The 22,799-nt window shown below is 44.0% G+C and overlaps 1 protein-coding gene and 1 long non-coding RNA gene across 2 annotated transcripts in view; both read left to right on the top strand.

The window, feature by feature from the left end:
- Nucleotides 1-956: 956 nt before the first annotated feature.
- LOC115476967 lies at nt 957-19,157 on the top strand. The gene is made up of 3 exons (XR_003943250.1): nt 957-1,055; nt 3,586-3,588; nt 19,144-19,157. It is a non-coding gene; the product is annotated as an uncharacterized LOC115476967 (long non-coding RNA).
- Nucleotides 19,158-19,160: 3 nt separating this feature from the next.
- FCHSD1 (FCH and double SH3 domains 1) overlaps nt 19,161-22,799 on the top strand; it is a 151,580-nt gene continuing 147,941 nt past the window's right edge. Inside the window, exon 1 of the mRNA XM_030213572.1 lies at nt 19,161-19,933. Coding sequence (XP_030069432.1) covers nt 19,913-19,933 — 21 coding nt within the window. The 5' untranslated portion in view covers nt 19,161-19,912. The remainder of the gene's footprint in view (nt 19,934-22,799) is intronic.

Raw genomic sequence — 22,799 nt, 5'->3', positions numbered from 1 at the left:
ACGCTGTTATAATTGAAGTATGGGTATGGAATTTAAATTTCCATTTCCTTCTACAGGTGCTCAGGCAGCTGAACTAATAGCTGTCACTCAGGCATGTATTCTCTCCCAAGCAGCATCTGCTACCATTTCTATAGACTCTATGAGCCAGATGCACAAAGGCCCCGTTAAGAATCCGTCTGCTTTTCCAAATCGGTAAAAATGTACCGATTTAGGAACACAGAGGGATTCACAAAGAGAATCACATGCAAATGAGCTGCTCGTTGCTTTTGCAACCAAGCTCATTTGCATGCGATATGGGGGAAGCCAGTCGGTGAGCTGAGCATGCGCAGAATAGTCAATTGCTATGAGTGGCTGCTCTGCATATGCTACAGACGGCTCACATATACACAGACAAGCTGCGTGTGTGAAAGCAGTAGATGTAGCCCTTTTTTTTTTTTTGCAAGCACAAAAGCGCATTTTTTTTGTTTTGGATGGACAGACCTGTGTTGGGGCTTCCTGCCTCCCCGCTGCTGGGAAAAAGTAGAAAAAGCCTAGAATATGCTCGCTGCTGCTCTGGGCTCTGAAGAATCAGCATCAGGGCTTGGTTCCACCCCCAGCTGTTCCTACTGCTTCCTTCTATTGGCCAGCTGACATCCTGGAACACCCATCTCCCTGAAGATGGACTTCCATTGGCTGGCTGCCATCCCAACTTCTCCTCCCTGCAGGGCTTCCCTGATGACATCACTCTAGAGATGTGAGCTGATTGGATCCGAACTTCCTGGTGTCCCCTTCCAGTAGTGAGTGGGCGGGACATCCCAGGCTGACACTGTCCAATTGGTTTAGCCCCTCTCTGTTGTGTTTCGAAGCATGGGGGATGCTGTTTCCCAGCAGAGGCTGTTTGACCCTTGTCTTCCTTCCTTGCATTTTTGGTAAGTCACCATTACTTTTATGCTTTACATTTACTGCCCCCCTCCCATTTCTTGCCAGTAAAATGTCATTTGAGAAAAGAATCATGGCAGGGCTTTCATACACACAAAGAAGCTGCATGTAAGCCGATGTACTTTTGGGGGGGTTTTGTGCTTCTTCTTCCCTGCCTTGTTTCTCCCCTTCTCCTACTTGTGATAATGAAGAACCGGCAGGTCCAGACCGCCCATTAAAATTTCCACGGTAAAGGTAGGGACTGCTTTTGTGCATGGGGTCGGAAACGGTAGTGCATCGCATTGCATGCACGCACATTATAATAGTAATTAGCTCATTATATTAGCTTTGTATTCCATTTTCTTTGGCTGCTACCGTGACAGGAAAATGGCTTGGAGAACCCTTTTGTGAATGTCCCGGTTTACTACTTGTGCTCTAAACTGGATAGAAAAAAGATTAGACCCGAGGAAGAGGGAAGACAGGCTGCACATATAGAGAAGAGACGGGATGAGGGAAGACAGGCTGATATATAGGGAAGGAAAGGGAAGACAAGAGCAGGAATATGCTCCACACATACGGAAAGGAAGAGAGAGTGGGAAAACAAGATAGATTTGAGAAGGAGGCAGAGAAATTGAAGCAAGCTGAACATGAGCGGTCAGTACCAAACAGACACAGGGCAGGAGGTGAGAAAAGGCACTGGAAACAGAGTTAAAAGCACAGACAGAGGAAAGCAGAGCCAAAGATTGGGTACAAGATGATTGGAATAAATAAATCACCAGACTACAAAGGTAGAAAAAATTATTTTATTTTCAGTTTAGTGACTGAATTATGTTGGTGTTGAGAATTTACATCTGTCAGCTTTATTTTGCTCTGTACAGGAGGACATGCATTTGTTTCTATTTCTCTGATGTTGCACAACATGCGGTGTCCGGCATATCTGCTTTCAGGTTTTGTCTGCATGTTATTTTGCAGTTCCCTATTTTGTAGTGGTTGCGAGTCATGTTCTCATTCTGAAACTAAGGTGAAGGATTCTGCTGGCATGTGGTGTCTGTGTAGGAATCTGTATAGTAGGTATACCAGTGGCGTAGCCAGACTTGACATTTTGGGTGGGCCCAGAGCTAATATGGGTGGGCACTATGTAAATAGGTATGATTAGTGTTTCTTGGGATACTACAAAAAATGCCTTAGAATAACCTTGATGATGGATTTCTAAGTAGTCTGCCCAACAGCTGCCCAACAGTATTTTTGAATATAGTTACTTTATGCCATATCAAACTTCACCAGACATAAGGCCATCCCCATAGCCAGCATCAGCCCTTCCCTTCTGTACCTTTTTTTATTTTAACCTGGGAACTGAGCCCACCCCCACCCAGAAACCAACTAACATTAAAATTCATTGTTGGTGGGTTTCTGGGTGGGTGGAGGTGAGCTCTTCACTGCCTAGGGAAACAAAAGGTATATTTAATGATTAAATATACCTTTTTTCCCCTAAGCAGTGAAGAGCCCACCACCACCACTACACTGTACATGTTCAACAAAAAAAAAAGGCATTTTACCTGAGGAGCTGGGCTTCAGTTTTCCAAATTTGTGTGCAGTGTGCACGTTTTGCAGCAGCAGACTCGCCAGAGAGTACTATCCTCAAGAAAGCCGCGAAACTTCTGGCTGATTTTTCCTGTGGCGCTAGTGTGCGCAACACTGGGACACTGGGGGGCAAGCAAGGAAAGGCAAGGGTGATGGACAGTGAGAAGGAGCCATGCACCGATGGCAGATTTTTTTCCTGCGGCACTGGTGTGCGCGCCACAAGAGCTGGGCAAAGCAAGGCAGAACCCTGAGAGTGAGGGCGACTGACAGTGAGGGTTAACTTGTTTTCCCACCCAAACGAGCCCAAATCCAGCCCAAAACCCGCCCAAAGTCAAACCCTGCCCCTGACACCCCCACCCCCGTGCCATCACCCCCGCCCCCGCTGTCATCGGCCCCGCCTCCCCGTCATCGGCCCCGCCTCCCCTGTCATCGGCCCCGCCCAAAACGTCACTAACCCCGCCCCCCGCGGCCGAAAAAACCGCGTAAAAAACCGCCCAAAAGACCCAAAACAAGCCCAAAAAACCGCAACCCACCGCGGGCAAAAATTTCCTGCGGCGAGTCGCGGAAAACCGCCCAATTGGGCGGTAAAACCACCCACCTGGCAACACTGCTGTCCAGTGTTTACTCCCAATGCAGTCTGGCACCTGTCAGGGCAAACTGGGCGGGCCTGAGCTGAGATTGGGTGCGCCTAGGCCCACCCGTAGCTACGCCCCTGAATACTGATGCTCAAATGTATTTCAGTAGCATAATTAAATGAAATAACAACTTCTGACGGTTACAGGTATTGAAGGGGATGGAGAAGATTACTTACGGGGATGGGTGGGGAAGGAATGGATCTTAGCACAGACCGGCAGGTATGGGTTAGAATCCAGTGTTGTGCCTTGACAATTTTTGTGCCTTGTAAGTGTGGTGAAAGATGAAAAAGGTTGAAAATCACTGCTTTACTGGGAAAGATTTGTATCAAAACAAACCTGAAGTGACCTGATGCTTTGCACTGAGAAATGGACCTGTGCGCATACAATACACATGGCTACAACAGCGCAGGCCATTTTTCAGCGCACCTTAGTAAAAGGACCCCTGAAATAGATAAAATTGCAGTTCTTAAAGTTTGTTTTCTAAACATGAAGTGATACATGTGGATAAAGCATTATAATATTTCCTGTTTTATCAAGGCCCACTCAGCTGAGAAGAAAACAGTTTTTGCAATTTAAATCTAGGGTTCTGCCTGTTGACACTGCTTCCTTCTTACATTTGCTGTGTAGATCCTTAATTTCATATCAAGGTGCCAATTATGTTTATACTGAGCCTTCTCAACTGGAGATCTTTTTGATGAACAAGTACTAATCATTGAATTACATTCCCTTCTCATCAAAATATGGGGTAAGAGGGGGAAGTACTCTTACTTTCAGCATACTAAGCAACTTTTGAAATTCCTAGCTCGCATACTAAGGTGCGCTGAAACATGGCTTGCAGTAGTGTAGGCATGGGTTTTGGGCACAGACTGATCCATTTTTCAGCACACCTGTAAAAAAGGCCCTTTTTTTTATTTTTGCCGAAAATGGATGTGTGGCAAAATCAAAATTGCCACACATCCATTTTGGGTCTGCGACCTTATCACCAGCCATTGACCTAGGGGTAACCAGGTGTTATTGACCTACGCGGGTCCAAAAATCAAAATTATTTATCGGACGTGCGCCAAAAATGAAAATACCGCAAGATTCACGTGGTAGTCGGGTGGTAACTCTATTTTGGCACATGTTGGGCGCGCGTAGACGCTTAAGCGGCTTAGTAAAAGGGCCTCTATAGTTCCTTAATGTATGTGTTATTTTCCTTTCTGTGTTAGAAAAATGTCTTAAAATTAAAATCTGAGCTTCCCTTTTGCAATCAACTTTGGAGTCAAGACAGAGAAACAGAAAGCGTAATCTGATAGAAGTGCTTACCTACTGCAGAATATAAATAAATCTCCTATCGAAGCAATTCATGCTGCTTGGAACTTCACATTTTGTAACTGGGCTTTGCTGTTCTAGCAATAAATACATCCCATCTGAAGCGTAGTACTTTGGTCTAAGATGATGGGCAGGGAATAGGATGCTTAATGAATGCATGTGGCTGGGGGAAGGGAAACAAAACATACTGAGATCCTTTTTGATGATCAGAGCAGTGCAACTAGAATCACTCTAAAAAAAATACAGAATGAAGTGCAAGAAGGTTTGACCAATCCCCAACAATGTTTATTGCAGCATCAGGGCAAAACAGATCTTCAGTCCCTCAGTCCCTCTATGGTTTAATCCCTCACACTTGTTAAAACTCTACCCAAATTGTTTCTTTTTGTTTCCTGATGTGCTTTAGCTCTTTCTTCTTTATTATTTCTTATCTTTTCTCTGTGGGCTGGCATTAGAGGAGTGCAAGCAAGGCAATTGCCCCGGGCCCTCATGCCACAGGGGACCCCACACCTGCCAAAGCAGAAAAAAGTATAGCCCTTCAGCTCAGGGGCGTAGCCAGACAACAGATTTTGGATGGGCCTAGGCAAGAATTGGGTGGGCACCAAGTGTTCTCCCCCCCCCCCCCCCCCCCCAAAAAAAAATCTCAGCTGGTGAGAAAATGCTTCTTTCCACCTTGGCAGCAGGAATGCACTGAAAACTGAGCATGCGCAGGTGCCGTTGTTGTGGAGAGTAGCGTTTTCGTTACCATCAGGGGGAAATCTTCAGCTGGTGGAGCTTGGGATTCCCACCAGTTACCACTAAACATGTGCTACTGTTAGGTGGGCCTGAGCCATAAATGGGTGGGCCCTGGCCCACCCAAGCCCACCTGTGGCTATGCCACTGCTTCAGCTAGATTTGAGGACCACTCCTAGATCTGAGCCTCATCATGAATCTCCCCCCCCCCCCCTTTTTTTTCTCTTCTGCATGGCCATCCCTCCTAAAGCAGAGGCACTTTTACTTTAAAGCGAGGGAAGGGATCTTTTTTGGGGTGAAGGGCCCCATTAATGTTGAGACCATTGGGTGGGGTAGGAGGTGGCACACCACATTAGCTGATCCTGGATTTTCAGAACAGTAGCAGCAACCTGGCTCAAGCATTGAGTTTTAGGCAGGCCAACTCAATAGAGGGTGTCACTGCCTTCCTCCAGCCCGAGGAGCGAGAGGCCTAGCAGATGCTCTGTTTCTCTCCATGATCAACCTTCAGTTGCTCTTTTCTCACAGTGAACAGCAGATTTGGCAAGGGAAAGAGCCAGAGACACAGACTAGTTATGCTGGAGATAACTCCAACGATGGCTTTAATTCTTCCAGAGTAGCAGCTGCATCTTTTATTCTTCGCGCTGCTGCAGCTGTTTCATCAGTGATGACATATATCGATGTGTAATGTCTTCTCTTGGCTCTGGATACTGGCTGCCAGTAGGCATAGGAATAAAGATGCCCTGCAGGCCAGATGTAGCTTATGGGCTGGCTATCCACCAACCTTGCTTTGCAGACTCAAACAAATCTCTGGATTTGGATTTGGCGTTACCTCTTGCCTTTCTAATAGTTCAAGGTGAGTTGCATTCAGGTGCTGTAAGTAGCTCAACAATAGGTTGTGTGTGAATTACAGGACATCCATGAAGCCATGGCAAAAATAACTTTGAATATAAAGGGACATAGAGTGGTATATTTTAGATCAAAGCATCCTCAAGGAGCCTGCCAACTTAGTTAACATTTGAGTGAATACAGCTGAAATGCCTTTTTAGTTGATCATAATACAGAGGTTTTGTTCTTGCTCCCAATCAAAAATAACATAACATTTTACTTATTATAGTTATTTTGTCTTTTCTTTTTTTCTGTATAACATCTCTAATTTCTCTTATCAAATGTTATTCTTATGTACTGTATACTGAAATTGCATACAAATAAAATGTTTTAAAAAAACACAACATAGGGGCCTGTCATGAAATACCTAACTACTCATCTGGAGTTACCCCACAGCCACTTAGAGGGTCTATCCCCATTACAGCTCAGGTCTGCCTGCACCTGCCGCTTGTGATCTACACTAGCACCCTCCCCCCACTGACTGAGTCACAACCACCTCTGGGTGAGTCTCCCACTCTCCAGATATCCCCAGTGATTTCTAGATTACTGGAGTCATACTCCCAGTGGTCCCACAGTTCCCAGAAAGCACTCACAGACCCAACACACAAACCATTAGGATTCTTTATCAGTCCAGATAGGCAGAGGCAATAAATAATTATTTATTGTCTTAAAGATTGAACTACTACTACTACTACTACTTAACATTTCTAAAGCGCTACTAGGGTTACGCAGCGCTGTACAATTTAACATAGAGGGACAGTCCCTGCTCAAAGAGCTTACAATCTAAAAGAACAATGAACAAAAAATGTGCAATCAGCAAAACAATAGCAGGTAACTGAAATATCAACTTTCTAGAAAGTACCTGGGGAGATCAGGACATATATCTGTTCGAGGTGCTTCAGCAAAGAGATCTCTCTCTCTCTCTCTCTCTCTCTCTCTCTCTCTCTCTCTCTCTCTCTCTATCTTCTCCCAGGCTAAAACTGAAGCATCAGCCAGCATCTGCTGGGTAATTTCAAACACCAGGCCAATCAGAGCCCAAAACAGTCAAGTTTCAAATAAACATGGTTACATCACTACAGGCACTTCTTATTATCTGTCAATCCTCTGTAACAGCTTTAAGCATAAACATGCACCATCTGCTGGCCAAATAGGAGAAACACACTTCAGTACATAATCAATGCAGGAAAATATCCAATACACTTTACAGGCTTGAAACACATTGTTTCTTCACAGGGCCCTTTTATTAAAGCTTAGCACATGCTAACGGAATTAGCATGCACTAATTCAGTTAGCGTGTGCTAAGCTTTAGGAATGGACCTCCCTTTCAACTTTGAGCTGAGTTATCTTTTAAAAAATTTAAATCTCTGCTAAAAAACATTTTTTATTGGCAAGTATTTGAGGGACTGTAAGCAACCAGATATGAGGGGGGGGGGGTGATGTTCTTTGTACTTTCCTATATGATGTGTGTGTGTGTGTGTGTGTGTGTGTGTGTGTGTGTGTGTGTGTGATGTTCTTTGTGCTTTTCTATATTTGTATATATTTTTTATTATACATTGCCTTGTCCTGTTTGCTCAGTAAAGGCAGTATAGTAAATCTTAATAAACTGTAAACGGTGATTTTTATAAAGCCATGGAAGACGCAGGTTTCTAGGCATGTTCTGAACAAGCTAGAAAACTACGTGTGTATTTCTGATTTTACTGTGGCAGTATGTATATATATTTGTTAAATCTATTGATATCGGTATTTACACCTACTCAGAGGCTCATTTGGTCCAGTAGTTTACACCAGTTATTGAGGGAGTAATTATGTGTACCTCTCTGATTTTTACATCCCCCCTCCAAAATTCCCTTAAATGAGTTATTTCACTGCACTCCTAAAGGGGCTGATTCTGACTGTTTAGTTGCGTAAAACTGAGCACTTACACATGACATTTACATGCACAGGTTGCATGTTACTTATACATGTAATGTACTGACATTTACAAGCACAGGTTGCATGTTACTTACACATGCATATACTGACATTTACATTTACAAGCACAGGTTGCATGTTACTTGCACATGCAATGTACTGACATTTACACACACAGATTGCATAATCAGCACTTGCACAGGTAGATGTTGGCATTTATATGAGCAAAACCTCTCTGTGTTTGGATGTGTTTTGTACTGAAATGGTGGCTCCTGCTGGAAGTGCTGGCATTTGCATTTGTATTGGCTTATCTCCTTATACCTATTTGACCAAAAGCAGCACAAGCAGCAGAACCTTTTGCAAAATACACAGGAAAGTGTGAAGGTCCTGACTTGGACATTCCATTTCCCACCTTGACATCGTAAACAGAATTGTGCTTGTAGTGTTTCTGCTGAGTAGGTTCCAATAAGTCAAATCCTCAGAAATGTTAATTAAAAAAAAAGGAAAAAAATAAAATTTAGGCACAGAAGTTAGCAAATTGCATTCATTTAAAGCAACAGTGCCAGCAAGAGTTTTCCAAAATTTCAACTATCTTTCAGCTCTGTTGCTCCCTCTTAGATGTAATCTCTAGGCTTCCTTCTCATTTGTTCTATTTATTTTTATAATCTTAGGGCCCTGTTTACAAAGTCGTGCTAGCATTTTAGTGCACACTAAAAAAAAGCATGCGCTAACCATGTAGAAGCCCGTAGGAATATTATGGGCATCTATTATTATTATTATTATTGTTATTGTTTGCATTTGTATCCCACATTTTCCCACCTCTTTGCGGGCTCAGTGTGGCTTACAATAAGATAAGAATAATGAAAATACATTTGTTACAACTTGGTTATGGGTTATATTGTACAAGTTATGCGAGATACTCGAATTATCATTAGGAATATCACAATGGGACATCAACATGAAGCTTAAGGGCAGTGTTAAGACACAAAGGCATATGGTGTACATATTTTTGTGAGTAAATGTATGAGTAGTGTTGAATTATGGGGGATGGGAGATCATAAGTGGATGTGGATGTATGATGCATTGATGAACAGCTAGCAAGCAGTAAATATGCCAGCATGCCTTTGTAAACAGGGCCCTTAGAAATAAAAACAAGTGACAATTTTACTATTGTATACCTTGAGTTGTTTGATCTCTACTCATATTTTAAACATATTGGTATGATGTCTGTGAGATCAGATGATATTGCAGTGCTAGTTGATGGTTATTTTAGGTATGTTTTCATGATGTAACACTGTAATTGCAGTTCTGGTTTCTGCAATTCATAAACTGTTTATATATATAAGAAGTTGAGATCTGTAAGAGGGAAGATGGGGAGGGGGGAGAAAATGGAAGAAAAGTTTGATGGTAGACAGTTTCTTTCTGTTTAAGAAGATCACACATCTGCATTTTGTATTATAAATTTGCCTGTTAGTTGGAAATGTGTGCTTATTTACTATCAATAAAAAACGTTAGAAACTAAAGTAGGACCCTGATTTACTTAACCAGTCCCATCATGAAGAATCCAAACAGAAGAACCTGCCAGACACTTTTAGGTCACTATTCATCCCAGGTGGTCAGCAGATTTTTTTAAACACTGGCTGTGGCATCACTGTCAGGATAGTCATCAGAGCTGAATATATGTGTAGACTGCTGATAGTACATATAGGTACTGACTAACAGCTGATATGTCATATATAGCTGAGCAATTTAATTTAGGACAGCATGTTTCTGGCCTAAAGTAAACTGCTTACCTATATGGATAGAAGTTAAGTGGTCAACATTTAAGCAAAATGATGTCATCTTGGTTAAACTTAGAAACATAGAAAGATGAAAGCAGATAAAGACCATATGGCCTATCCAGTCTGCCCACCCATGCCATCTGCTCTCCTTTTCACTTCCATAGAGATCCTATGTACTTGTCCCAAGCTTTCTTGAATTCAGATACAGTATTCATCTCCACCACCTCCAACAGGAGGCTGTTCCACGAATTCTCTCCCTGAAGAAGTATTTCCTCAAGTTACTTCTGAGTCTATCCCTTTTCACCTTCATCCTTTGCTCCCTCATTCCAAAGTTTCCTTTCAATTGAAAGAGACTCACCTCGTGCATTTATGCCATATAAACACGTCCATCATATCTCCCCTCTTCCACCTTTCTTCCAAAACATACATATTGCGATCTTTAAATCTGTCCGCATACTCTTTATGACGAAGACCACTGACCATTTTATTAGCTGCCCTCTGGACTGACTCCATCCTGTTTATAACGTTTTGAAGGTGTGGTCTCCACAATTGTACACAATATGCTAAATGAAGTCTCACCAGAGTCTTATACAGGGCAGGGGCATCATCAATTTCATTTCCTACTAACCATTCCTTTCCCTGTGCACCCAAGCAGCCCTCTAGCTTTCACCATGATCTCACCCTTGTCCTGTTCTTCTTTCCTGTACAAAAGTTCTTCATCCCTAAACTGTACCATTCCCTTGGGTTTTTGCAGCCCAAATGCATGACCCTGATTTTTTAGACACCAGAATTACAGAGACATCATGGGTGGCCCTTCCCAAAGCTGGAGATTTATCACTGCTATGCTGGACACTGAAGGCCAATGAGTGAGGTTTTTCTCACAGGCCCCCACCATGTCTAAAACCATATCTGGCAGATGCACATTCCAAAAACTGACATAGTCCAATCAATAGAAAATAAAATTCTTTTTTTGACCTTTGTCATCTGGTCATTTTATTTTTCTAATGGTGTTGGTCCCAGTTTCTGCTTTCTGCTTTCTTCTCTTTTCTTAACTATCTTGCTAGAGTCTCCTTGTCCATTTGGCACTTCTTTTCTCGCCATGTCCACCATCCATCTTCTCTCTGCATCCCTAGCTATTCTATCCAGCATCACCCTTATGCCCTTGCCCCTATCTTCCCGCCATGTTAAGCATCTCACATCTCTGCGTCCCTATTCTTGCTCTGTCGCTATAACTTTTCTGTATCCTTATGCCCCCCCCCCATGTGCCAGCAGCTCGCCCTATCTCTTCCTTCCCTCCTGTCTTTCACCCCCTCCAGCCCAGCATCTCTTCTCTCCCTCTGCCCCTCCCCAAGGAACCAGCAAGTGTTCCTCTTTTCCCTCGCTCCTGTTCTGTCTCCCCTTTGTAGGTCCAGCACCTCTCTCTCTTCTTCTTTCCCTGTAGGTTATGGCATTTGTTCCTTCCTCCCCCCACCCCAATCTTGGCAGCTGTTCCTCTCCCCCACCCCACTATCTGGCATCCTTTCCTTTCTCCTTTCCCCAACTCTATCTCTCTCACTTTCCTTCCCTTACTTCCATGGCCCAGATCTCTCACATCTCACTTTCTCTGCTGCCCCTCACTCCTGTGGTCCTCCAACCTAAATTGTGGCTGTTAGTGCTGAAGAGAGCTCTATCGAGCAGGGACTGTCTCTCTGTGTCAGGTGTTCAGCGCTGCGTGCGTCTGGTAGCGCTATACAAATGTTAATAATAAGAGACGCAGCTGCTGACTGACCCAGTGTCTTTCCTCTGCCACACCCCATCCCCCAAACTGGAATAGCCCACTTATAGGGGCATGCAGTCGATCCTTTTGGGGCCTGCCGGGCAATAACAGGTGGACATTGATGGTCTTGGTCTTTGTGGGGTCTTTTCCTCCCTATTTTTTGGGGACTTTTGGTGTTTTCTACATACTAACCATCATTTGTATTTAGTAGTGTTCTAATTTTTACATGGTAATTGGATCCCTTTTTTTGTTGCTGTCATGCGTTAAGTGAACCATTTTGAGGTGGTGGTAAGAGCTCCCGTGCTAACCCGGTGGTAACCGGGCAGCACTGGCAATACAAAAATAGAAAATATTTTTGGAGCGCCAGAAATGGTGTTTGCTGGGGGTGGGAACTTCCGCCGGGCATCTGCGGAAACCTGGTAGAAGTTCCAGATTGGCGCGCGGCAAAGTAAGCACCTACTTTGGCATGCTGGATGTGGAGAATGGGTGGAGTCCGGGCAGGGTGACCAATGAAGAGTATAGTGGTTTCAAGCAAACTGATGCTGTGGCATGTTAAGCACCTTGACGTACTGCTTTTGATGGTCCTTTTTAAAATATTTAATTCATTGAATCTATGTATGATTCAGGTTATATCCATAATGAGTTCCTAAAAAAAGAAACTTATATGGTTTGGATTTTTTTTTTTTTACTGTATTTGTTCATACCGGAATTGGCGAACGCCTTTATGGTACTATTTAAGCCACATTGAGCCTGCAAATAGGTGGGAAAATGTGGGATACAAATGTAACAAATAAATAAATAACAGAATTCCTTGTTCTTCATGTACCATCTAGGATGCATGTATTCCTCTCTATAATGCTGCTTGTACGCTTTAGCTGTATTTTTATGTGTTCTGTTTAATCTATGTACACCGCTTTGATGGTCTGACCCTAAGCGGGTAATCAAATAAACCGAAGTTGCAGCCAAAGAAAGGCCTCACACTGTCTGGTAGCTGCTTCTCTGTAGTGCTACCACTGCAAACAAGATTGTAAGACCACCAAGGCGGGCACTGGAGAAAGTAAGAGATGCTGAGCAGTGTGAGTAGAGGAAGGAAAATGAAGAGATCCAGGTCTCCGGGGAGCAGGAAGCCAATGTGTGATGTTAGGCCCCTTAAACATGTGAGCTGGAGAAGAGGCCAAATACATGTGACTTGGCATGTCTAGAATTACATTGTAATCCAGAGACTGATGATCGATTCTGAAATTGAAAGGGGAATAGAGAGTAACAACTTCTGCTTTTTTTTCACAAAAATAAAAGTCATTCCCACATTACGTCTTACAGGAGACAGTGGCGTTGGACTAAATGTGCCCATTATGCTGTATTAACCCACAAAACAAATAGCACTGCAGCAGCATGAGGAGGGTAAGGGGTACACTGCCCTCTAACTAAATGTGTTCCTTGGTTTGGTTTCCCTCTTGACTCAGCTACTAACCTCCGGCTCCCATTCTGATTCCCAGCACAGCTCTGCTGCTCAACTTCTGACTCAGTTCAGGCTAGGTTTTGGGGTGTGTGACTTGTGTGACTGTACAGGGCACCATGAAAGAGGGGGTACTGCTATAGTGATGTGCCACCCCCATGTCCTTCCACATCATGTGGGTCAGGGAAAGAGGGGAGTGGGGAAACAAAGGTGCTGAGCAGAGAAAGGAGAAAAAAGAAGGGGATGGTTGGTAAAAAGAGAGAGAAACAGGAATTTTGTGCTGTAGTGAAAGGAGGGGACATTGTGCCACAGCTGACTCAGGAGTAATGTCAGGAAGTATTTTTTCACAGAGAGGGTGGTGGATACGTGGAATGCCCTCCCGCGGGAGGTGGTGAAGACAGGGCCAGTCTTAGCAATTGCGGGGCCCTGTGCAAACCAGTTCGCTCCCCCCCCAGTCCCACCCCTACCCAGCCCCTTGTTGACAAGATATGTTTTAAACATTTTCTTTTATTTCAAATAAAGACAAATCAAGCAAAACTTGTATACAAAAACTAATTCAAACATGAAAAATGCTATACTAGGAAACCTTTCGGTTTAAAAAGCAAAACCATATGCACGTAAGGACTAGCTAAATTAATTAAAATTAATCCCCTTAATATGTAATACTTGGTAGCAATAACGAAACAGTGATTGAATATTCCCTGTCCCTCATCTCCGTCAGTATGCATTCCTTCCTCTTTCTTCCCTCCCCTCCATCCATATGCATCTCTTTCCTCTCTCTTCTCTCTCCTCTCTCCTCCATCCATGTCCAGCATTTCTCCTCTCTCTCCTCCTCTCTATCCATGTTCATCTCACTTCATCTCACGTCCTCTCTCTTCCTTCCCCTCCATCCATATCCAGCATTTCAACTCTCTCCTCTCCTCCATCCATGTCCAGAAATTCTCCTCTCCCCTCCATCCATTTTGTAATAAGTAAGAGGGTGTCCTATCCGGGGGAGGCCACTAGAGGGCGCTGGTAGGAGAATAGGTGGAGGTCGCTAGGACCGGGGAGAGCCCTGGGATGTCCACAGGTGCAGGTGGTTATGGGCTGGGTCCTGTTTAGCTATTAACCACTTTATACCCCACCTGAGTTGTGATAGGAAGAGAAGTGAGCTGGCAGCAGAAGAGCGATCCCCTGGAAGAGACTGGCTAGCCCTAGGGACTTGTGGGGGACTGTGTGTCCAAAGGAGATCAGCAGGCTGAAAATCCTGGGGTAAGAAGTCCCTAAAGCATTAGTGTTTGACTGTGTGTCCTCAGTACTTATAGGAACTGTGTGTTCAGTGAAAGGACTGTGTGTCCAAAGAAGAAAGGACTGTGTGTCCAGAACTGGGTGTTCAAAGAGGGGACTGTGTGTCCAAAGAAGAAAGGACTGTGTGTCCAGAACTGTGTGTTCAAAGGGAGGACTGTGTGTCCAAAGTACTGAGAGAAGCAGGCTGCAAAGCCTGGGGTTGAGAGTCCCCAAAGTATTGGTGTAGTACTGAGCCCATGTATCTGTGTGGGGAGGCTCAGTGTGAAGATCTATGAAAGCAGAAAGTATTAAGCTAGAAGAAGTGTGCCCAGGGGCTGGAATAAAGAGTTGCCTGAGAAATATGCAGTTGGTGAGACCTGTTTAATTTGCTGAGTGGGAACCAGGTCACCCTGAGCTCGAAGGGGTAGCACACTAATTTGCATCTGATCTGCATATTGAGAACCAGGTCACCCTGAGTGAGAAGGGGGATATCACAATGTGCATCTCCTTCCTGTCTTACCTCACCTTCATCCATATCTAGCATTTCTCCTGCCCTCCCCTCCATTCATCTATAGCAGCTCTCCTCTCTCCCCTGCCCTCCCCACCCATCCGTCCAGCAATTCTCCTCTGCCCTTCCCTCCCATCTATGTCCAGCAATTCTGCTTTGCCCCCTGTCCTCCCCTCTCAACCACATCCAGTGATTTTCCTCTGTCCCCTGCCCTCCCATCCCATCCATGTCCAGCATTTCTCCTCTCTCTCTCCTCTCTTCCATCCATGTGCATCTCCTTCCTTCCTTTCTTCCCTCACCTCCATCCATGTCCAGCATTTCTCCTGCCTTCCCCTCCACCCATCCATGTCCAGCATCTCTCCTCTCTCCCCTGCCCTCACCACCCATCCATGTCCAGAAATTCTCCTCTGCCCTCCCCTCCCATCCATGTCCAGTGATTCTCCTTTGCCCCCTGTCCTCCCCTCATCCACATCCAGTGATGTCCCCTGCCCTCACCTCCCCTCCCATCCCATCCCTGTCCATTGATTCTCCTCTGCCTTCCTCTCCATGTCCAGTGATTCGCCCCAGCCCCAAACTTGCCCCCCTTTTCAGCCTCTGATTTTCAGTTCCCAACCCTAGCCCCACCTGTGCCCTCAGTTTTCCACAGCCCTCCTTTCCTTCCAGTTCCAGCCGCCCTGCGTTTAAAAAGTCGCAGCAGTGGCAGGCAGCAGCATCAGCGAAAAAGCAGGCTGACCTCTAGCCTTTAAGCCACCTTTCTCTGATGCAATTTCATGTTTCCGGTTTCCGTGAAGGCGGCACAGTGCATGCTGAGAGAGAAGGGGAAGGCTTAAAGGCGAGCCTGCTTTTTCGCTGCCGCCACTGTGACTTTAAAAAATATATATATTTTATTTATCAATTTTATCATAATTACAAGATTCACTTGCAAACAGTAATACAATGAAACTATTATAGTAATCAATCTCTTCCTTAGACCACAATCTTTAACTAGGGGGGAGAGAATTACAGATGAGGCGATCAAAAATAAAAGAAGTAAAAGAAAACAGTAAATGGCCTGGCCTTAAATTCCCATTATATTCTTTACTTGATCTACTTCCATCATTCACTCATTTTTCATATCTAAAAAAGTTTGAAATTGTTCTGGTTTGAAGAATACATATTTATTACCCAGAAATCTTATAAGGCATTTACAGGGATGTACCAGTAGAAATGTAGCTCCCATAGCCCTAGTCTCTTCTCTAAGAGTTAGAAATTGCTTCCTTCTGTCCTGTGTAGTTTTGGTCACATCCAGGAAAATCCAAACTCTTTGACCACAAAATATTTGTAAAGAGTTCTTGAAGTATTTTATTTTATTTATTTATTTGTTGTACTTGTATCCCACATTTTCCCACCTATTTGCAGGCTCAATGTGGCTTACAATGTTCCGTTATTTAGGTCTTGCTCAAATACAAACGAAACTATTAAAGTTATTGACTGAATTCCTTGTTCTAGTTCCTGGTTTGCCTACAAATTCTGTAAATTTGTTGGCTCCACAGATTGTGAAGGTTTAGGTAAATAGTATATCTTATTAAATGGAGGAATAGCCATTGAGGGATATAGCAGGATTTCCATCAAGTATTTTTTAAAGAAATCTGTTGAGGTTATACTCATAACTATAGGAAAATTCAGAATCCTTAGATTTAATCACTTGTAATTTTCTTTTTGCTCTATCTTCTTGTAAATCACATTTTTATCTTTAATCATTGTTCCAGTAATAGACTTTAATTGATTAATCTCTTGCTGCATTTGTAAATTTTGATTCTTAGAATCTTGTTTAATCTTTTCTAAAGATTCAGTTAAAGTGTCAATTTTACTCACGAGAAAAGACATATCCTGGGTTGATTTTGTTACCACTGTTGTTAACTCCTGAATAGCCTTCCAAATAGACTTTAGCGTGACCTCCTTGGGAGCTGAAAGTCCAAGATCACTTCCTCTGCGGTCTGGGGGGGGGGGGGGTGCACTGCCGATCAAGGTCCAGCTGCCGCCGATTCCCATCCCAGCTGGATCCTCTGCACCCTGTCCAAAGAACGCAGGACACGGTGGAGGGTTGGGGGGGGCGTGTCAAGATGGCGACCTGTCCACGTTTGCTAACAGATCTGAGTCGTTTGCTGGCATTTCTTTCTTTATGTTTCTTACCAGATGCCGCATGCCAAAAGGAAGGGGATGGTGAAGAGCCAACTGCCGCTGGCCAGAACCTCTTCCCTGATACAGCAGACGATCGATTGTTATGCGACGGGTGTCCCACAGATTGGAGCGGTTGACCCTGCTTTCAGAACCGAAGGAGGAGCGGTGGCTCTCTTGGGGATAGAAACAACTTTATCACCGCCGGATCTTAACTGCGACTTTTTAAACGCAAGGCGGCTGGAAGGAAAGCAGCTGAGGATCAATGGCAGGGAGCGACAAGAAGCGCTGCGGAGCCCATGGAGGCGCGAGGCCCTGTGCGACCGCTCCTGTTTCCCCTGCCTAAGACCGGCCCTGGATGGAGATGAAAACAGTAATGGAATTCAAACTTGCATGGGATAAACACAAAGGAATCCTGTTTAGAAGGAATGACTCCACAGAATCTTAGCAGAGATTTGGTGGTGACGTCGGTAATTGGGAAGCGAAACTGGTGCTGGGCAAACTTCTACAGTCTATGCCCTGATCACGACTGAATAGATATGGATGGGCTGGAGTGTAAATTTTAAGGGGTTTCAACGTTAGCTTTAGAACTTAGTACAAGAGCAGGGCTGAGCAGACTTCTACGGTCTGTGCCCTGAGAATGGCAAGGGCAAATCAAACTTGGATATACGTATAAAGTATCACATACCATGTAAAATGAGTTTATCTTGTTGGGCAGACTAGATGGACCGTACAGGTCTTTAGCTGTCGTCATTTACTATGTTACTATGTTAACAAATGAGGTGCCAATTTCCATTTTTGCAGAAAGCCCTGCTAACTCAGCTCCTCAAGCCAACCACTTTAACCGCTAGAGCTGAAGCATACAGTGGGCTGATATGAATAGATGCCTTTGGGTTCACTGATTTCCTGCTCAGCATGTGATCTTTGAGGTTTTCAGCCTGAGGGCAGGAAACACCACATACAAATGTGACCCTGGGGGTGTGGAGCAACTGAGTGCTGAGCTTCCAGGATTTGTGCATGCAGGTGATGGAGCAACTCATAGGGCCTTTCAGAATCTGAACTGCTGTTGTACTTCAATCTGTTGAGTTTCACAACATCACCCTGTATTTGTTCACACCAGAGCCTGCAAAGGCCTCTCCGATACTATGTCAGCCACATTGAGCCTACAAATAGGTGGGAAAATGTGGGATACAAATGTAACAAATAAATAAGAAGATGTGAATGGTGTCGGGTCATGGAGGTACTATGGGAAGGAGGAGCAGGAGAATGATCCTTAGCAGGAAGAGTGGGGATAAAAAATGTGAAACATGAGATGAATCTGCTTAGGGGATTTGAGGGATTTGTGAGCCTAGTCTGCAAGGGAGGGGCACTGACCAAGGTGGGGTGAGAAGAAACCTAATGGGGGGAGATATTAGTAGGGAGCACGGCAGGTCATGTTGGGAGGGAGCAGTGTAGAAATGGGGGAGCGGAGTAAGCACAGGGGGGGAGGGGGTATTAAGCAACCTACTCCAAAACAAAAGTAAAGCTATTCATTGAGAGAAAGACATGAGGGGAAATAGAATGAGAAGATGAGGGAAGGAAGATGAGGGTTGAGAAAGAAGTAAGGATGATCTAAGAGAAGAGAAAGTGTTTGGTGTGCACAGGTTAGGTAGGAAAGACTGGTTGGGAGGGGGAGAATGTGGGTTGTACAGATGGAGTCCATTACATATTCCCATCTAAAACAAAAAATCTTTCAGTGTTACAAATATTTTTCATTCAATTCATTTAAACAATACGTGCCCCTAGATATGAATGTATAGGGATGTGCTCTTATGTTTTCAGAGGACAATTACAAATTCAAAGATCTTCAAATTTGTCCAAGCGTATAATCATAGCATGATTTTCTTAGTGTGAAGAAATGCCTCCGAGTGCCATGTATCTTGCGTGTAACCCAGTGTTCAGATACACTTTCACTTAGCTTAAAGACTGGAAACGGATACCGACATGGTCCATGTTTTGCCGGAGCTGTCTCATGACACCCGCTGACTGGTCTTTAAAGACTTGTAAGGAAAGGTGTCCCTGGCTGTTACTGCTTGCGACTGAACTGCAGAGTCACATTTTCCCCATTTGTTTTGGTTGGGTATAGATGGGACAGGGTAGACTGGAAGGCACAGCGTGAGTGGTGTAGATGGGTTGGGAGTAGGGTGGTAAATTATGGTGATGAGTTGGGTTTGGGGAGGAAGAGAGACTGGTGGGTCTTGCAGTGCTTCCCCTAACATATATTTTACCAGTATGTCCTCCATCTGCTGTCTTCTACATTTAAAGACAGCCCAGCCAGTTGTGTTAGCAACTCACCATGCTTTAATGCATTTTTTAATGGATTTGGTAATTTGTGCCCAGGTGAGGACCCCCAATCATTGTGGCCCCTACGACTACAAGCAGAAATTGGTGGTAAAAAGGTAGAGGACAAGAAGATAAGATATCAGAAGGGGAAAAGAGGCTGCAGATAATGAGAGAGATGACTACAAAGAGAATCAGAAATAGGGTAACATGATGGGGGAAGGGGGAGAGAAAGATATACTATATCTTTCTGGGGGACTGTAGCAGTCTGGGGGACAGCTTCAGAAGAAAGACTAACAGATCATGGAGAAGACCTGAGAGAACGGAAGACAAGGCGCATAACAATGAGAATAAAAGCCAGGAGAGAGGAAGAAAAACCAAGGCAGTATAAGGAATTTCAGCATCCGAATCTGAGAAGGAGAGAGGACGGCGGGTGGAAGGAACTGGGGAAAAGCAGTAGTAGTGGCCGGTGAAGCTGGCCTGAAAGAGAAAAGCGATGCTTGCAGTGCAGGTGAAGGAAGTCCAGGAGTGGTGACAGGGAGGGGAGGAGCTGTGGGAAGGCGTTTCCAGAGCTGGACAGAAGGAGGAGGAGCTGCGGAGCGGACTCGGCATTGTGACACCGGAGGGACCTGGCTGAAAGTGAAAGTTGCTTTCGGACACTTGGCAGCCAGAAGCTGGGAGACGCGAGCTTAGCCAGTTCCGGAGCAGGACCCCTCTAGGATGCAACCGCCTCCCCGCAAAGTGAGTCTTACGAGCGGCTGAAAGTGAAAGGGCGATCCCGAGAAGGGACGAGATAGGGGGCGGGCACCGCACTGTTTACACGCTAGTGTCATGCACCTGTGCAAACTAGGGAAAGAAAAACACTAGGAAGTAAAAGCAAAGGGGAAAGTGTCCTAGGTACTAGACAAGACTGAAAAGTTACATACAACGCGTGTCCCTGCTGCAGGGAGATCACTACTCGACATGTGCTGACATGCTCACTATTATTACTACTACTAATAATAATTTGTGTAGAACTATGAGCATACTAGAGGCAGAAGTATATTTCCGGCAAAAGACAAGAGGCCTGATCAGTGCACTGGGGAAAAGAATCACTAGTAAGATAGACAGGTAGCCCAGGTGCGCAGTACAGTATTCAGGAATGGTTTTCTCTGTGTTATTTTGCTTTTAAATTTTCTTTCCTGGTACTTGTATGCCTTGATTTCATCCTACTCTGTAGTTTGTTATATAGTTTTTGCTGGTGTATACAATCGATGTGCATGTCGGTAGATTATGCTGTGCTCTTTAAAAAAAAAAAATCAATAAAAACAAATATGCACGTTTAAAAAAAAAAAATGAAAAAAAAAAACAGTAGTATGTGTTTCTGGGAAAGATTTTTTTCTAATGAAAATAAGCTTCCAGATTTGAGTTTCACTGTTAACCTCTACCTGACAGTTCTCCCCTTTGAGACTTCCTGCGTTGAAAATAATTCAGTTTAATCAATGGCCTACTTTTTTTCGTTGTGTTATGTGAGGAGGGGGGTGGGAGGGACCTAAACTTAGTTCATCAGGGTTTAAATGGCAGACTCAAGATGTGTTTTAGTATCCATCCAGATATTCTCTGAGATGCAAAATGCAGAGAATGCAGATGATCATGTCATTCCTTTGGGAGACTGTAAGGAGTCCAGACAAGCATTTGAGTTCTTGTTACCGCATACGAAACATTTAATCTTTGAAAAGTACCTTAAAAGCAGTGCATAAGCATGCTGTTGTTTGCTGAAAAAAAATGAATAATGCATATTGCTGCTTTCAATGTGGATGACAATTCATTTAAACATGTGTATATTTAGAGAGAAAATAGAAATAGAGCAAAAAGAACTGCCATTCTCCCTAACATTAATTGTCATAATGAGTTGAATACTTGCCATTAAGCCATTTTTCACAAATAGCTATATTAGACTCTGACTTTATTAATGTGACATATTTAGTAACCTATTTGCGGCAGTGTACAGAGAAAAGAGTAAGAAAGGGTTAAAAGGTATTTTCCGCAAATAAGTTAGGCTCTGAACATGAGAAATGAAGTGCCTGGTTCACATTCCCAGGATGAACAATGGGTAGGGGATTGCTAATGGGTTTTCTGGGTTTTGTAGGTCCACCACCCTCTTAACATCTTTACTACTTTGGCAACCACATGGTATGTTTAAAAGTCACAGAAGCAATACCTTGTTTCCGGACTTGTACTGGGGAAGATGGATGTGTAAGCCTTGATGCAGACCACATACAATTATCAGTGGACAGATGCCATATCTAAATTGAAAATCTGTTTTGGAGGGGGATGTTTCATGATTAGAGGGCTGAAAGGGGATTCTTTATCCTCCAGATTATTTAAAAATAATCAGGAACAGCAAACCTCTCTGGAGATAAACATGTGATGATTTATCAGACCTTGAAAACGTTGTATGCTTTTTTTCCCCTAGCACTGCAATAATACTGTGATAAGTCCACCCTGGAAAAGTTGGAGCAGAATTGTATAGAATTATTTTTCCACAAGCAGTATTCCTCCTGTATTCTTAAGACTATTAACTTCATCGTGATCACCTTGCAACTGAGACCCTGTCCTTCGTTTGTGAGCCAAAAAGGGGTTATTTAATTCTCTGTAAGCCACATTGCGCCTGCATGTGTGGGGAAAATGTGGGATATAAGTCACAAATAAATAAATAAATAAAATAAATGACATTGTACTTAGCTGATCCAGACTCCTTGTAGCCAGTCTTCTCCACCTGCTCCCGCTGTCTCCCCTTTCCCATCTGCACATCCTATTTCAGACTGCTGTTTTTAGACAAGGTAGAAGCTGTCGCCTGTTTAGGGGTTCACTGCTGTGCGTTGCCATGTAGAAGGTCTGAATGAGGGATTTCTGCACCCTAGAGTTGGCTGGAGATTCTCTGCAGGCCATATACTTAAAGCTCTGTTGGTGGGGGGGGAAGGAGGTACAGGTATTCATAGTCTTCATTAAGAGTGACAGCTAGTGGTCCATTTATGGTATGTGCTTGCAAAGGCTGCAGACTTGAGGACTGATGTTACAATAACTAGGGAGCCCTTTCACTAAGCTGTGTAAGCGTCTACACTCGTCCAACATGCACCAAAATGGAGTTACCACCCGGCTACCGCAAGGCTGTTTTGCGGTAATTTCATTTTTGGCACACGTCCAATACATGCAGCCGAAAATGAATTTTTATTTTTGTATGCGCACCAAGTGGCATTTTTGACGCGCATAGGTCATTACCGCCCGGTTGCTGAGTGAGACTTTACTGCTAGGTCAATGGTTGGCGGTAAGGTCTCAGACCCAAAATGGACGCGCAGCAATTTTCATTTTGCAGCATGTCCATTTTCGGCAGAAAATTTTAAAAAGGCATTTTTTTTTTGCAAGTGCGCTGAAAAATGATTCTGCGTGCGCCCAAAACACGCGCCTACACTACCGCAGGCCATTTTTCAGTGCACCTTAGTAAAAGGACCCCCAGATTAGACACAGTGGACAGCTCTAGTAAAACAGGGAAAAATCCTTAGCACTGTTTCTAACTGAGCTGTAGGGGAGAAGGGAAAGAAGGAACCACTGGACAAAAGAAAGATCT

The sequence above is a fragment of the Microcaecilia unicolor genome, chromosome 8 (genome assembly GCF_901765095.1).
Source record: "Microcaecilia unicolor chromosome 8, aMicUni1.1, whole genome shotgun sequence".
Taxonomy (NCBI): domain Eukaryota; kingdom Metazoa; phylum Chordata; class Amphibia; order Gymnophiona; family Siphonopidae; genus Microcaecilia; species Microcaecilia unicolor.
This window is presented reverse-complemented; position numbering and strand designations above follow the sequence as displayed.